At 41.0% G+C, this 16,976-nt stretch overlaps 1 protein-coding gene across 1 annotated transcript in view; it reads right to left on the bottom strand.

Annotated features, from left to right (window-relative positions):
- MYOM2 (myomesin 2) overlaps positions 1-8,693 on the bottom strand; it is a 79,880-nt gene extending 71,187 nt beyond the window's left edge. Inside the window, exons 1-2 of the mRNA XM_010566736.1 lie at positions 8,279-8,693; positions 250-383 (exon numbers count right to left, since the gene is read on the bottom strand). Coding sequence (XP_010565038.1) covers positions 250-356 — 107 coding nt within the window. The 5' untranslated portion in view covers positions 357-383; positions 8,279-8,693. The remainder of the gene's footprint in view (positions 1-249; positions 384-8,278) is intronic.
- Between the last annotated feature and the right edge of the window lie 8,283 nt (positions 8,694-16,976).

Below are 16,976 nucleotides of genomic sequence, written 5' to 3'. Positions count from 1 at the left end.
AGTAAACAGGACAGATCCTGAGCTACAATGTCTGTGTAGGTGAGTTGCAATGTAGCTATAAAGTCCAGCTATACTGGTGGGAGACTATAGACAAGGAGCATCCCAATGGAAGGAATTGGAAAATTACCATTCTGAATAAATCACAATTTGGGGGGGGCAGAGGGGGGAGCTAAATATCTTGATTTTAAGAACTGATTACCCAAAATAGAAACCTCTCTATGCTCTGTATGTGAAATACATGGCACTTACTTTCTTGCTGCGTATTCCTCAAGTACATATCTTGTCTGAATGTTGCGATAGGACTGATCGAAGTGCTTATGCCTTCTCTGGTAAAATGGCACCGCTACTGAAGACATATTTCAGTTTGTTACAATCAGTAATTCCTGCAGAGAATGAAATCATATTTAGCCATATATTTCAGACACTTAGGTTTAATATTTTTTGATACACAGACATGTGTGTACATGTACAAATGTATAAAATTCCATCAATTTATGACAAATAGAGCCATCGCTGATATATATGGGTACCTCAGGCTGTATCTTATCAGCCACACAGTGTGAGCTATGGAATCATAGATGATAGAGCTAGAAGAGAGTTTGTCGGATCATTTTTCCCCCTTCTGTGCAGTTGTCATGTAACATCTCCACAGAAATTTCCAGGGATGGAAATTTGACAGCTTTGAGGGCATTTTTAAGTGTTTCATCTCTCCACTCTTCAAGCTTTTTTACTTCGTCCCTTGTTGAAATTAATGTTCACTGTTTCTTGTCCAATTCACCATGACAACAAAAAACGGACTATTCACCCACTTTTGCAGCAGCCTGTTGAAGATTTTGTTCACATCTCCTTTCAGCTCTCTTGTTTAAACTAAACAAAGGAGGCTCATCCAGTCTTTTTGCATAGGTTATTTTTTCTAGACTTCTAATCATTCTGGTTGCCCTCCTGTGGACTTTCTCCAAAGCATGGCATAGTTTGACCAGTATTTGGATAGAAGCTTCTCAGAAACGTTCAGGGAGCTCCCAGAAGCAGTGTGGGTGGGAAGAGCACGTTTCCCACTTAGTCGGAGTTAAGCAAATTCCCAACCATGGCATTAAAAGAACCTGGAGGTGCCCACACCCCTTTGTGCTCATTAGAAATATGATGACAACTTCTTGCAAAAGTAGGAAATGTTACCAGCCATGTCTTGAGTAGGTGCCAGCTTGTGTAACTACCGTCTGCTGAATAAGTTCCATTTACAGTCTCAGTTGGATGTGGGGATCTTTACTCCTGGGCCACTTGGCAGGATTCCAGGAGGGCAACCGAACTGCCAACACCTTCCCCAGCAGATGGCCGCGCTTCCGCAACAGCGGAAGCAATTTCCCAGTATAAAGTCTATAAAGCAGCTTGGGCCAAATCCTGAACTTTTTAGTCAGGCAAATTCCTGCAATAACATCTGATTTCCTCCTGAAAGGTAGGGAGCGCCCCGTTGTTATAGTCCCACGCGGGGTGCAGCCTGTCAGCTCCGCTCCAGAAGCTGGGGTACAGGCAAAGGCATGGCCTGGGACCCCCCCCAGGGCTACCCATGGGAAGTGAAGCAACACTAGCTCATCCAGGAGCCATATCAAGAGGGTGTCAGGGTCCTGGGGGCAGCAATGGACCTGACTGTCCCTGCCCAGCCTCCTCCAGGAGGCCTCCACCCTGCCCACGGCCTAGGACCCCACGGCAGCCCCCCAGGGCCCTGCCCAGCCATGGGCCCTGCCAAGAAGAACCTGTCCGTGATGGAAATCCTCAGCCCCACACCAAAAGCCTGCATTTGTAACAAAAAGTCCCATAAGTAGGCGGCTTCATTATGTGTAATAAAATAGAAGCTCCAAGGGATTTGAAGAGAAATCTTATAAACTCATTTAGGTACAGCATGAGCTCCTGTTACTTAATTTCAAGGGCATTGGTACTGACCAGTTTTAGGCCATGGTCTGTTTCCTATTAAATATCTGGAGATATCTGCTTTGGGGACAAAAATGAGCAATATCCACATTAAAATTTAATTAATAACTGTTTCAGGAAAAAAGTAGTTTCTGGTAAAATGAGCTCTAGCGCAAAATTGAAGGAATTCAGTTACTACGTCATTGTCAACTTTCAAATTCCATGTGATTTTTTTTGTTTCATTAATCTTTTTACTGTGTGAAAAGTACATGCAATCGTTGTACCTTAATAAAATATTGCTAAAAATAGGTTTCTATATGTTTATTACTTATTCTGAAAGCAATCATGTTTTTTTATTAATACCTCATGTTTTCAAAAATTGTTTTGCAAAATCCCCATTTGAGAATGGGAAGCAATGACAAATTTGTTGAAAAATTACAGATATTATCAAGACTTTTGCATGACTTTTTAAAGTGTGACTTGCTAACATTTTTTCTAATTGTATTACTAGCCAGAATGTATATGCAGAAGGAATCATTTTCTACATTTCATCGCAGCAATTTATTCTTGAAAAATGAGAGCTAAATTTCTTATACAACACTTCATATTTTTAGAAAGAAGAATGTAAGATGATCCAATGAAAGACTGCAATTTAGTTTAGCAAGTCACTTCATTTTATGTGTTTGTTTGGCAATTTTGCCTGAACTGTATAAAATTAAATCCAAATTAATTTTTAAAAAACATGTTTTATAGGCTAAGAAATTGAACCTTTAAACATGGTAAAATACCTGCAAATACCATATTTCCAGCATATAGTATTTACCAACAGAAGAAATGCTAGTTATTGATTAAGAAGTGTAATAAATTCCAGCTGTGTTTGTTAGTTTCAGGTATTCAAAAGCAGAGTCAGATGCCCCCAAGTCATGACATTCTTACATCAGCTAGTTTTCCAAGAAAAAGGCCTCTGCAGGAGAAGACAGTAGGTATATTTAATAGCAGATCCATCATATTGAAAAAAGTCATGAGATCTAAAGAGATGAGTTTTTACAATTTATGACCTGATAGCTGCATCTTCTGCATAACCTATAGTTACCTTTTCAACACTTTCTCAAGAGATACAAGAATGACAAGTCACACGTTTGGGAATGAGAGCTCGGCAAATTACCAGACACTGCAAGACAAAAATAAAACAGGTTTACATCATTATTACGGGACATTAAAGAAATATATTGCCACATTTCTAGAGAAATAAGAAAGTTAACATGACCCAAGTTAATACAGCACGGTGCAGGACCTGGCAGAGACGCTAGCTTACCTGGGTGCCCACATGCAATGCTGAGCTGGCAGGGACCTATTAACTCATCACACGACACATTGTCTTAGTTACATGAACACGGTTACACAGACCCATGAGCAGCCTTGGCTTCTCCTAGTTTTGGTATCTGTACATGACATTATGCTATACCTGCAGACATCAAACACTGGTTTTCTTCCTGCTGTCTAGCTGTGTGACTATTGTGTATATGACATTTGACTTCCGCCTTAGTTCATACATTAACTGGACAGTTAATGGTATAATGTTCCCTCTTTTCTATTTTTAATTAGCCTTTTCACCTAAATGAAGGTGCAAAGGGCAAACCCATAGATTAACCTGACTCAGCTGTTAAGTGCTACTCATGTTTACATGTGGCCCAGTTAAATAAGTCTGTGAATTTATCAACATGCGATTTACATGTTGCTATGTATATAACTCCCACTGAGATCTGACATATAAGGGTTGCAGAGTATGGATGTATGGATGGATCACAGTCTGGATTATTTTCATTTCTGAGATAGGAGAAAACATCTTTCTCATTTACAGTTCAGCCTTTTCCACTAAATATAAAACTTACATTTTGATTAGCGTATCTTCTTTTATTAATCAGCACCCAGGGTTTCTCAAAATTTGGGTTCAGATATTTTTCACATTTACTCAAACAGCCTTAGAATAGAAACAAGTGTAGCCATCCACTCCCAGCCTCCATACAAGCAATTAACTGAGTTTGTTAGCAGCCAGACTCATTTTGCCTTCTGTTAACACAGAGGGGAGCTGCCTGGCAACAATTCCAAATGTAATAATCATCATCAGTTAATTACAATGATGCTTGCAGGGTATGTATTTAGTACTTAATAGTGCTGCAAAGACAAGTATTGGAAGAGCAGAACACAGCCCCACTGTAAAACCAGCTTCAGCAGAGTCTACAGAGCATGTAGTGTATCTTGAGTTCATGATAAGAGAAGTTTCTATTGTCTTCCTAGGAACAATGTGTTGACTCTGTTCCTAGTTTTCCATGGATACACATTTATGCGAGGTGTCTGAAATATATACTAATATTTAGTCAACATACCACTAATAGTTAGATAACATGATATGCACATGACAGCTTAGCCCCATTGAAGTTATCAATTTAGATGAACCAAGATTTTATTACCGGCAGTGGCTGGAGACCTAATTATACTGGCAAGTCAATTGGTGGCAGTAACTCAAAAGCAAGATGCAGGCAGTGGTCTGGCAGAGGCACTGGGGAAAAAAATCCCAAAACATTTCCCAATGAGAAATTGAAAATTCAACAATAAAAAAATGCATAAATAGGCCAAGAGAGATATAAATTAATCTTCTGGATACTTTTAACAAAATAAAAAGTAAATCTCAAGTTTTATTCACCAAGTTCTACTGGTATGGGACTGCAAGAGTTACAGAGAACTTACTGAAATATATGGTCTGTGTGTCACAACTGTTGAACTTCATCCATGCAGATGCTATTAATGGCCCTCAATTTCAAGAAAAAGACCTAGAGTTACAGGACAAGATGGTCCCAAAACTTTTAGTCTCTCATCCAACTTTTACTTTTTTGGTGGAACACATTGCCATTGTATTCCTACCCTTTATTATTATTATTATTATTGTTGTTGTTGTTGTTGTTATTGTTATCGTTATCATTATTCCTATTTATTTCTATGACTGTAAAAGCTGAGGATATCAGAAGGACCTAAACTGCACTAATCTATGTGCTGTATAAACCACTCAGAAGACTATTAAACCCAAACAAAAATATTAAGTCAGCCAAAATGTCTTTAAGGATTAATGATGTAAAACACAGGGAATTACACTGTTAAATCAGTTTACACAAATACACATTTCCACATGCATAGCAGCATGTATATAACAATTTATACTTGGTCATGAGTAAAAGACAGAGTTCCCAGGCCAGGATATGCATAGTTTCATGCCATAGTAATACTGATCTGAATAGAAAGCAATAATCTAGGACCACGTGACAAGGGGCCACATTCTTGAGCAGAGAAGCCAAGGGTCTGATATAGACATTGTTAGTTTGATAAGTGAGTTAATTTAAGATTTAAAGGACAGGCAGTAAATTGTAGCATGATCATTCACATAGCCTCGGAGAGCAGGCACACAACCAAATAAATTGATGGATGGGATTGACAAATGCCACAGCAAGAACATGGTTGTGCTCACCATAGATAGACAACTTCCATTCCCAGACTCAGGAGGCTCCTGTCATGAGCAATGTACTATACAGCATGTACTTTCTCTGCCTGACCTGTCAATGCTACACCATGCAACATGCACTTTCTTTGCTCATCTCTGTCCTTGTCCATCTGCAGAAGTGCCAAAAACAATTTGCAGGTTCTTGCCTGCCCTCACGTAGCCTATCCTCCACATTCTGGCTTAAAGATGAGTACATCCTGCTCCTACATGCATATCTTCATTCTTGGTCTTCCTCTGTATCTCATCTTTCTCAAATATCTTTGACCTTTTTTATTGACTTGAAGGTTTGTCCTGTTTTTCCCATGACGTAAACACTGTTTCCTCTACCTGTCTGTAGTTCTGCTTGTTGTTCTCAACATTGTTCAAATCTAAGTGTTTTTAGGAAGCCCTGTTTTGCCAACTTATACTTTCATGTTACATTAAAGCCTGTGATATTTATCTGATAAAATGTATTTAATTCCATATCACCTATATACCACCACCAAAGATAAAAGGAAAGAAAAAGAAAAAAAAAAAAACCACCACCCTTCTAGTCATCAGTTGCTTCTAATGACCAGTTTAAAGAATTACCATATTGCTTCAGAAAACATGTGGTCCTTTCCAGATGGTTATATCAATCCTGTAGAAATTGCAGTAGATAATAACATAAGAACGTTTTCCCCCAGGAAGCTTACTTTGGTGGAAATCTTGTAAAACCAGCATGAATCATTATGCAGCTCATAGACACTGCATCTAAAACAGAATGGGATGTAGAGGGTCTGGTAACATCTTCCCCATTTTGGTAATAAAATTTTAAAACACTAATATGTCTCTCCAGTCTTTTATCTCTGTGTGCATGTGTGTATTTAGATCTCACACAGAAAATTATGTTTGGTGGATGAAAAATGATGAACTTAAAAAAACACACAATCTACTGTCATTTTAAAATGCTTCTGTCTTTCCCATTGAAGAGTTTTTTCCTTTTGCATAATAAGAATTCAGTTTTAACTTTTCTGACAACAGAATACAAATGCTTCAGAAATTAAGAAAGCATATGGAATTCTCATTTGCATAAACCCTGTGGAATTCCAGACATTACTCAGCAAGCTTTGAGATTCCCTGTCTTTTCTTTTCTTATGTCTTTAGCTACATTATAGCTGGTCATACATTTTACTGATCATAACTCCTTTGCATGGGAATAGTATTATCCTAATTTCACAAATCAATTTTAAACAGAAATCTTGTTGAGAACAAGTTCAGTCTGGTTCAAATCATCCCCAGAAGTGCGTGCATTGCTTTTCTCATTAAACCTAAAAATTGAGTTCTCTCATCTATTGCTAGTCATCTGAATATCCAGCAAAGCAACATTTTCAAGCAGCTGACAATACTGGCCATCACAGGCATGTCTATTCTTTATTAGCAAATTCATATGTTTTGAATGAGTAAACTTTTAACATTTCACTACATCAAATGATTCTGCTTGCAAAGACATAGAGGTAGATTAAGCAATTTAATGCAATCGTTTGGCTATGGCACATGTATGATTAGTGAGAATGCACACTTTGACCTTGTAATAGTCCTTGAATGGTTTGCTTCACCCACTAGCCGTAACGGTTAGAGTGGAGGCAATTTGGAATATTCCATGGGTGGTCACGGTCATAGCCACAACCCTTGACAGAGTTAACCATCAGTTTTGCTCTGTGGCAAGTAGGTAGAAGGCAGAGCCACGGGTACCCTTCCCTCCAGCAGGGTCATTGCTGTGCAGGGGAGCACCAGTTCCTGCATTGTTGTAAGTCTAAAAAAATGTAATTTCAGCTTTTCTATGACTCTCATGATGGAAGGGAGTGGAAGCCTCCAATGTGACTTCTCTTGCCATGTCCCTGTTATAAGCTAAGCAGTACATAGCCCAGAGATGGTACTTATGTAGATGCTTTCTTATGAATTCATGATCTTACACGACTGGGAATTAAATGAGGCTGAATTTGTCCACATTGACTTGAAACCTTGCCATCCTAACATTCCAAATGCACAAAGAGTTGCAACATGTTCCCACAAAAGTTTCAAGGTTTCCCTCACTTGGCAAGTGTATTACATCCCTTCAAATGGACAGCAAGCCATGTGAGGCAGTGAGATGGTGAAAGTCACTTCCCATCATCCTAACCTTCACTATCCTTCATCATGATACTCTCATTGGCTCATAGGTATTATCAACACACAGGTGTAGTCTCAAGAGCATGAACATGATTTCCCAACACTCTGTGAGTGGTATTTAGCTGGAATTTTCATGTGGCACAGAACACATCGTGTAGCTTACAGCAATACAGACACCAGAAACGTATCTTCTGAAGACATGTACTTGAAAGTATGGTAAACAAAAAATAAAAGTAGAATTCTCTGTCCTAGCTACATCCCATTCTTCAGCATGCCAAATAGTTTTGCCAGCTACTATAGGATTTTATGCTTAATTATTTACACACATACTTCAGATAAATCATGTTTTGTCTCCTTATACAGTATAGCACACAAGAAGGTGGCATTGCCAATATATGTGCAATTGGAGAAGCACATATACCAATAGGCTATGGATTGGTATAATCAAGTTTTTATATACAGAAAGAAACAGAAGAAATGTAATACACAATAAAATCAGGCTGACTATGCACAGAATAAAACAATTCAACTTTAGTTTTTTGTTTGTCTTTTCATAAATCAGTCTGCGTCATGCTTATTGCTTGTTTTTCCCAAGGAAGGTAATCCATTTTTTACAGAAAAGCACCCAATATCCTCCCACAATCACTCCTATTTGTTCTGAACAAGAAAAACCTAGATAAAAAATGGACTTACCAAGGGATATAGAAAAACTGCAAAGCAGAGAGGAAGACCAGCCTTTCCCAGCTTAGCAAACTCTGGCTGAGGAAAACAAAAATAATTCCCCTCTCTAAAGGCTACTGCCCCTTCACTCCCATTTAAGGGCAGATGCAGTGCTATATTTAGAACCAACCAAGTGATTCTCCCAAAACTGAGGTCAGCCTAATAAGCAATATGGCTGGACTATAAAGGCAGAAGAAAAGCTCTATCCCATATGCAGTTTTATACTCTATTTTAATAAAAGATAGACCTCTTTCCTAACAAAAAACGGTTACATTAGAAGTGGGGTTTCTTTTCCCAGCAACACCAAGCACATGGGGAACAGTTTAATGTCAGAAAACAGTTTAAGCTTTTTATTTAGAAATGATTGAAGTTTTAAAATAATCAGTAACTTTGAAGACCGGTGAGGAGATATAAACTGCAGAATCTTATTAGTAGAGACATGAGAACCCCTTGGTGCCTCAGGCTGTAAAATGAGCCTCCCTGTTGCCTCCTTAAGAGCTCCCTGGATTTGAGAACGTGGCTGCAATATGTGAAAGCATAGCAACTGTATAAAAAGCCTGTTAACATAGATTTAAAGAAAGTCCAGTTCCTACTCACTATTTCCATCTCCATAATGTCACCAGTCAACCTGAGAGAGATTTCTCTGTGTCTTGTAGATAAAGTAGGAGGAATTAATATGTATAGAGACATATACAGGCAGAGGAAAAAGCACAGCCAAAGAACTTGATTCTGTGAGACCCTGATGGTCCCTGATTACTACCAACTAAAATGGAGATTTGGTGCCTGTAGGGCTCCTAGTTTTCTATCCAGAAGCTCCAAGGCACCACTGTGGTGGCTCTGACATGTCCAGATGCAATGGGGTAGCAGCACTTGCTCTGCAGAGCTCGTGAGCATGGGCTCAGTCCCTCTGCCCCGTTCTGGTGGCATGCAACCCCGTAGGGATTTGTCCCATGACATGAGCCCATATGGGGGAAGGGAAGGAAGGGTAGGAACTCTGACAAGGCTTTGTGACAAGCGTGAAGAAATAATCACATTCCTCTCATTCTGTCTGGAAATAAGACAACGTGTCTGGGAAAACCTGGCTATATGGCAGACCTAATCACACCTCATGACTTGGCCCATAATGACTCAAATCCAGTGAGTCAGCAACATACAATAAGTAGGGAACTCATTGATGTTCAAAGTATTTGAAAATAACAAGATCTATTTTCAATTTACTTATGTAGGAATGGGGTCAAGACCAAAGTCACTAAATGACAATTGAGATCTTCCAGTGCTTGCTATAAGAAACTTTGATACATGAACAATGCTCTTTAAAGTAATGCTTTCTTCTTATGCATATACATATGGGAAGCAAAGCAAGATGTGGAAAAGCCTTTAACCTCTTACCACATCCACAGTATTCATCCAAGTTTCCTAAATAGCTCTGGTAAGGATCTTTCCTACTTTCTTATTGTCTAGGACTACCATTTGCTTGACACAGACTTCTCCCTCCCTCCCATTGATCTTAAATTATAACTCAGTCCAACAGAATTAGAACTACAGACAGACACAGTGGAATGACTGCATATGCACCAAGCATAGATGTTGCTTCAGAAGCAGCTGTCAAAGTAATTAGCATGTAATAATCCAGAGCAAACCCACTTTACTTACACAGCTCCTTCTCTTCTCTCCTATTGCATTTTCCTGTGGGAGGTAAGAGGTCAGTTTTCAGGAAAACTTTAAAGTTCTCATTACACTCTCTGCTTTTAATTTCTTGTTCTACATTTATTATCTTTAAAGAAATGGAGGAATGTACAGCCTGCTCTGTCTGCATTTACACTTGAGCTGTCTTCTATTTTAAGTTCTTTCTTCAGGGTGTGGTTGGATGTCAAAAATGTGAAAGTGCATCCTGAGGGCTGTGGGGAACATGCCATAGGCAAGAACAAGCCATGCAGTGGGGCCAGTCCCATGTTGCCTCCAGGTAAATCCTTCTCTTCATAGATATTCACAAAACAGGATAGAAGGGAAAACTGCAGTATTGTATTATTCAGTGGTGTTGAAATTCAGGCAGCAGAGCACCAAAAATTATCCAGCATTTTAATAGTAAAATAATTTACATTACGTTCCCAAACAAACTTCCTCCCTGGCACTGAAGCCATCTTCCCCTGATCCCTCCACTTCCCAAATAGAAGTTCTTCCCTAAGAGGTGCCTTTTTAAAGCAGAGATTTAGCAGGGTATCAAAAGGATTATTCAAGCACTTAAAACTGATCATGTGCTAAAATCCTTTTGTGAATGTGGTATTTTAGAATTACCTTTTTATCTTATACCAGTCCCTTGATGCGGGCTGTTTAATTGATACAGGCTTAAGTAATGGCCCAACTACTCCAGTAAAGGGGAAGACAAAGACCTCAAATGGAGCTCAGAAAAAAGATGCATTAGCTTTTTAGCTACTGGAGGAAACATCAAAACAGCAATGAAATGAAATGTAATGCTGTTAGTAGAGGTGTGCCTCTAGCCTGTAAGTGTGCCTTAATAGCAGCCTTGTGCTTTTCACTTTCTCCAGTTCCAAGAAAACCTAATGCATCTTTGTTAGTATGTTAGCTCTTGTTTTCCTCAAATGCTTGTAGCATATTTATAGTTTCATATAAATTAAAAGATTGGTAACTAGCAATGAAGTTCCTCATCTCTGCAGCAGTCCTAATTATTCACAAAGCCTTGTGGTAAGGTTTCTAAAGCCATGCTAGAACAATGGCTACTGTGCGCTGGTGATCATAGAGCAGTCTCTTGGATTTCTTTCACAGCTGCCCAGGTCCTAGCATCTCCCTTGGCATTACAAATGAAAGACAAAACAATGCATGCAAATTCAACCATACAAAAAAGAAATCATGTTCTTTCCTCAGTTACTGCCTTTGGTCAGAAGTTCAGGATTATCAAGTACGGGGTCCATACACGTACCAAATAGAATGTGTCTTATTCAAAAGAGAATACGACCACCTGACAGACTTATTTCAAAGCGATTTTGGAGGCAGTGCACCTGCTTATGAAGATTATCTAACAAGAGAGCAGTAACACACTTGACTGCTGACAGCACTGTAAATGTGTTCATGCAGCTGAGCACAAATCCCCAAGGGAAAACACACTTAATTGCCTCTTTCAGGTGGGGAGACAACAGCCCCATCCCAGCTCCTAAGTTTAAACACTTCTCTCTCTACCTCCTGCTTTCTGCTTATTTTCATTTTTCTTGATGTGTTTTCTCTTCCTCTATTAGAACCTTTTTATTTTCTTTTTCGGCACCCAACTTGCAAGTATTTTAAGGTTGGTTACACGCAGATGGAAACTGCCAAAAGCTAAAGCTACTCCTCCCAGAAATGAGGATAGTCTGTGTGGAGATGAAACCACAGGAGAGCCAAGACATTTGGAGAAGGAGAAGGAGGAGACACTTGCAACCAAAAGAAGACTGTGCAGCTCCTGGAAGAGAGGACAAAGGCAGCTAAAAAAAAAAACAAAAACAAAACAACAACAACAACAACAAAAACAGAAACAGAAAAACAAAACCACTTAGTAGAAGCTGTTTTAAACAGCCAGTCAGGGATTTTCAACTGGCACTTCAACAGAGCTAGACTGAACTGCATCCAGAACATCAGACACTTCTAGTACGAGCCTTTGAACAAATACTAAAAAAATACTAAAATACCTGAATATATAAAATGTTGGTATTTTTTCCCTGCAACCTAAGATAAAGTGAATCTCTTAGTAACTATCCTTATTTATATCTAAGACAAGCACACCATTGAGTTACAGTGAGTCAATCATTTATAAGATATTTAAACACTAATGTGTCACCCTGCTGTCCAGGGACCCACTCTAGAGCACGTCAGAGTCAGTGGTAAGATTTTACTGACTCAGGAAAGCTCTGATTCATATCCTTCTTGATTTAATGCCCCTTTAAAAAGTTGACAGAGGGTTAGCTCAGCCACAAACAGAAAATACAGGGTTGCCTGGTGCAGCAGAATGTTTCAGCTACTATTTTGTGAGTTACTGCAAGTGGTAACAAGAGTAGATTTTCCACTGCTTTGGACAGCACAAAATACTCTAGAGCTGGTAACAGGCTGACAGTGATACTTTAATAAAAATTGGTGTTTCAGCCAGTGCAAATACTTAGCTAAATATGTTTTCCTAAATTTTAAGGTGAGCCAAGCAAATTACAGTCTCTCACCAGTGACGTGAAGTTACAGCTCAGATTTCAATTTATTTATTTTATTTTTTTTTTAATTTAATGAAATCTTTTGGAAGTGTTTCTGATAAACCTTAACAAAAACAACAGCACTTATTACAGTTTACTGACTGTAGTTAGACAAACCATACCACAGGAGACTCCACTAGCAGTCTATCAGCTCAGTGACACCTCTTCATTTACCATTACAATGAGATCTATTTTTCAACCAAGTGCAAAGATAAGGACCATAATTATTTTTGTCTTACCCTACTATATTTGAGTGTCACACAATACACCTTGCAGATATCCACTGTAGCAACAGTTACCTCTATCAACTAATCTCAGTGTCAGCAACAACAGATTAAATCTCAACACAACCACAGGCTGTAAGAGGGCAAAGACAGGAACTAGTTACAGTGCAGTCATGTGGCCCAGAGGCCTCACCACCCTGGGAAATGCAGCTGAGGCAGCTACAGGCCCAAATCCACCACTGGGTAGCACCATGCAAAGTCTATTTTACTGCTTTCAGGCTTTAGTATCTGCCAGCTGTGGGGGTTACTGCTCTTAACAGCACCTACATACAGGACTGACACCAGATGTAAGCACAGACAGCCCAATCACAGAATCACAGAATGGTTGAGATTGGAAGGGACCTCTGAAGGTCGTCTTGTCCAGCCCACCTGCTCAAGCAGGGCCACCTAGAGCTGGTTGCCCAGGACCATGTCCAGATGGCTTTTGAATATCTCCAAGGATGGAGACTACACGACTTCTCTGGACAACTTGTGCCAGTGCTTGGCCACCCTCAGAGTAACTGAAAAGGGTTTCCTGATGTTCAGAACCTCCTGTGTTTCAGTTTGTGCCCACTGCCTCTTCAGCTGGCAGAGACTGAAGGTCACTAGTGCAGGCACACACACACAACACTCTCTAGGTTCACAAGCACACTCACACATTTGCTGTCTGGTCACCTACTCTCTCTCTGGTCTGGGTCGGTGTTGTAGTTTAAGCCCAGCCGGTAACAAAGCACCACAAAGCCGCTCACTCACTCTTCGCTGCTGGCTATGGTGGGATGAGGAGAATATAGAAAGAAAGGATTGTGAGTCAAGACAAGGTCTGGGAGAGATCACTCACCACTTATGGTCATGGGCAAAAGACAGGCTCAACTGGGGGAAGAAATAAAATCAATTTATTACCAATCAAATCAAAACAAGGATACTGAGAAGTAAACCCAAATCTTAAAACCCCTTCCCCCACCCCTCCCTCCTTCCCAGCTCAACCCCACTCCCAGTTTTCTCTCCCTCCTCCCCCCGGCGGTGCAGGGGGACGGGGAATGGGGGTTGGGGTCAGTTCCTTACACCTTGTCTCTGCCGCTCCTTCCTCCTCAGGGGGAGGACTCCTCACTCCTCCCCTGCTCCACCGTGGGGTCCCTCCCACAGGAGACAGTCCTTCACGAACTTCTCCAATGTACGGCCTTTCCGCGGGCTGCAGTCCTTCAGGCACAGCCTGCTCCAGCGCGGGCTTCCCCCTGGAGTCCCGGCCATCTTGGGGGGCATCCGTCCCCCTGCTCCAGCGTGGGCTCCTCTCTCCCCGGGCTGCAGGTGGGCATCTGCTCCCCTGCTCCCCTCCGTGGGCTGGGGGGGGACAGCCTGCCGTCTGGTCTCCCCACGGGCTGCAGGGGCATCCCCTCCTCCCCCGCTCCTCCTCCCCTCCTTCCTCACTCACCCCGTGTCTGCACAGGGGCTCCTCTCACATCCCAAATCTCCAGGTTCCCCTTCTTAAATCTGTTCTCCCAGAGGCGCTACCGCCGTCGCGGATGGGCTCGGCCTGGGCCAGAGGTGGGTCCGACTCGGAGCCGGGGAAGCTTCTGGCAGCTTCTCACAGGAGCCGGCCCTGCAGCCCCTGCCCCGCTACCAAAACCCCGCCACACAAACCCAAACCAGTCAGTGCTCGCTGCAAACAGACTCATGCACTCATAGACTCATCGCACCAACTACCCACACCCACAGGACCCCCCCAATACCTACGTGTAAGGCATAGGGGCACCTACACCCCCAGCCTGACTCCAACAGCTGTCACCCGGTCCACTCATGCCAGTCGCCCCCATAACTGGCACTCAGTCCGTGCAGAACTCACACACATGGGATGAAGAGTGACATTACACAGAGAGGTAGTTAAGAAAGGTTTTAAAGAAGATAGGACAGACTGCTGTGATCAGGCACAGGGCTCAGTCAGACAAACATACTGACCAGCCCTGTTTTACACATGACCGGCCCCTTTTATACCCCTTTCTGTCTGTTCCTCTCTCTGTTCCTCCCCAATTCCTTCCCCTAAACATTTCTTCATCACTTTGCACAGATCTACCAACTCCCAGTCCTCTGGTCCAGCATCCAGGATCTTCACCCACCCCATCCCAACCCCTCCAGTTATAATCTTATCAGTTGCAAAGTCCAGGTTAGTTTTTCTGAAATAGCCCATCAATTAGTGTGGCTGGCAAGGTTTGTTTCTTCTCATAGTCTGCCTCTTTGTTTGTCAGGACTGTGACTCTGTATGTTTGCTGCCTTCACCTTTTCTTATCACCCTGATCTTAGGTGGTCCTCAATCAGATCATCTTGCTGGAATAAGCATTCTCGCATTCCACTATCCTTATCAATTAGTGCCACTAACCAGGTTAGTTTCTGGTTATTGACTTTGTTAACACTAGTCAGTCAGGTTTTTTGTGTCTGTGTGTTTGGCTTTCCCCTTTTTATCATCCCATTTGACACGGTCCTCCATCAGATAATCTTACAGAAAAAAAAAATTCTCACACTCCACATATCCTCACACAGATAATATGGCAATTATCTGCTCCTGTTTCACAGGGGAAAAGGAGAAGGAAAGGAATACATAACAGATCACTGGCAGATCACTGGCATGATGAGTCTAATGTGAGAGCTGACATGAAAACATCAAACAGTATCAAGTTCAGGCATGTCCCACTATTCAAGGTTATTGAACTTTGTGTGGCATATCCATCAGTTCATGTCACTGAAACCACGTCGCTATGCTGCATATGGCCTATGCCATGCATGATATAGTATCTTATGTCTGATCATAAATGTGCTCTAGAGTAATGAGCCTTTAGTATATTCCTGGAAGCAGGTAACTCTCATTAGAAAAATGGTATTGTTTGGTTTCAGGGCTAAATGACTCACATTCACAACAGCTTGAAGGAATGATACAGTGGAAGTCTGACCAGGTTTCACTATAAACAGGCAAGAACTATTGGAAATGCAGCCCAGGCACAATTTTTTTTAGAAGCAATAGCAGCTGGATCCCTTAATTCCTGTTCCTCACTACCGCTGGATTTCTTTGATTCTTTGGTTGTTATAACCAAAAGGATTGAGTTCACCACAGATAGGTACAATGAGAAGTGTGCTAAGACTGCCGGTCCCAGGCAGGGCCCAAATTTACACTCTTTTAATAGATAGCATTTGGCGTTTTTAATAACAACAAAGGAAGGAACCAGTGTTTTGCAGAAGTGCCTATGAGTCACGCTGATTCTTCTCCAACGGCTCTGTAGTTTCTTCTCCAGGTCTTCGAGAGCAGTGCCATAGTTCATAAACCAAAGCAACATTTCATTACAGAAAACAGACTGAAGAGTCCTACTTGATTATTCCATCACAGCCTCTAACTACTGTTTCTCTCCATGGTCCATATTCTGGTGCTTAGATAAAGCTACATTTGGAGGTCACCAGTTCTCACCATTACTGCTACTGCTCCTTAGCTATTCTACAGCTGCAAGTGTTCCTGACAGGGAGGTTTCACTGAGTTCTTTGTCCATGCATTTAACTGATTATTTACTCTTCTCACTCTCTGGCATTCAGTTGTCACTAAATCAGTCAACCACTAGCATCCTTGATCCTCAAGTTAAAGACTCATTTGATTTCAAAGGGTGCTTTTACCCAAATAAAGACTGCAGGATTCCCCACACAAACACTCTTCACATTCAAATGCAGCTTAGACAAGTTATTCACGTCTTGTTCTTTTTATTTTTCTTCACAAGTCATCTAGCCTGTGTCTTGTCTCACATGCTGAGCTTGCTGAGTATTCCTCTGCAACTATATTTTTATCACAAGGTAATGTTTACTTTGCTGACTGAAAAAACTTTGACAGATATAAGTACATACATTTTGATTCCTACCTTACTGATATCTGAATCAAACAATTTTTCCATTATTCTTAATTTTAATCTGAGGAAGTTATGGGTTCCAGATACACAGATAGCTTGAGATGGCTGTAAAAATTTTTCTCCATGGGCAGTATAGAGCCTGTTTCTTTTATTCTGAATTTCTGTTGCAATAAGGCAGCATTAGGTACCGCTCTGGATTCTACTGTAACATATCCTAAATAACAGGTAGGCAGATTCAGAGAGTTGCAAGACCAAAAAAGGCTTTCTTCCAGCTTAATAAATACCTTGAAGCCCGGGTCACATCAGA

Source organism: Haliaeetus leucocephalus, unplaced genomic scaffold (genome assembly GCF_000737465.1).
Source record: "Haliaeetus leucocephalus isolate CR32 unplaced genomic scaffold, Haliaeetus_leucocephalus-4.0 Scaffold217, whole genome shotgun sequence".
NCBI lineage: Eukaryota > Metazoa > Chordata > Aves > Accipitriformes > Accipitridae > Haliaeetus > Haliaeetus leucocephalus.
This window is presented reverse-complemented; position numbering and strand designations above follow the sequence as displayed.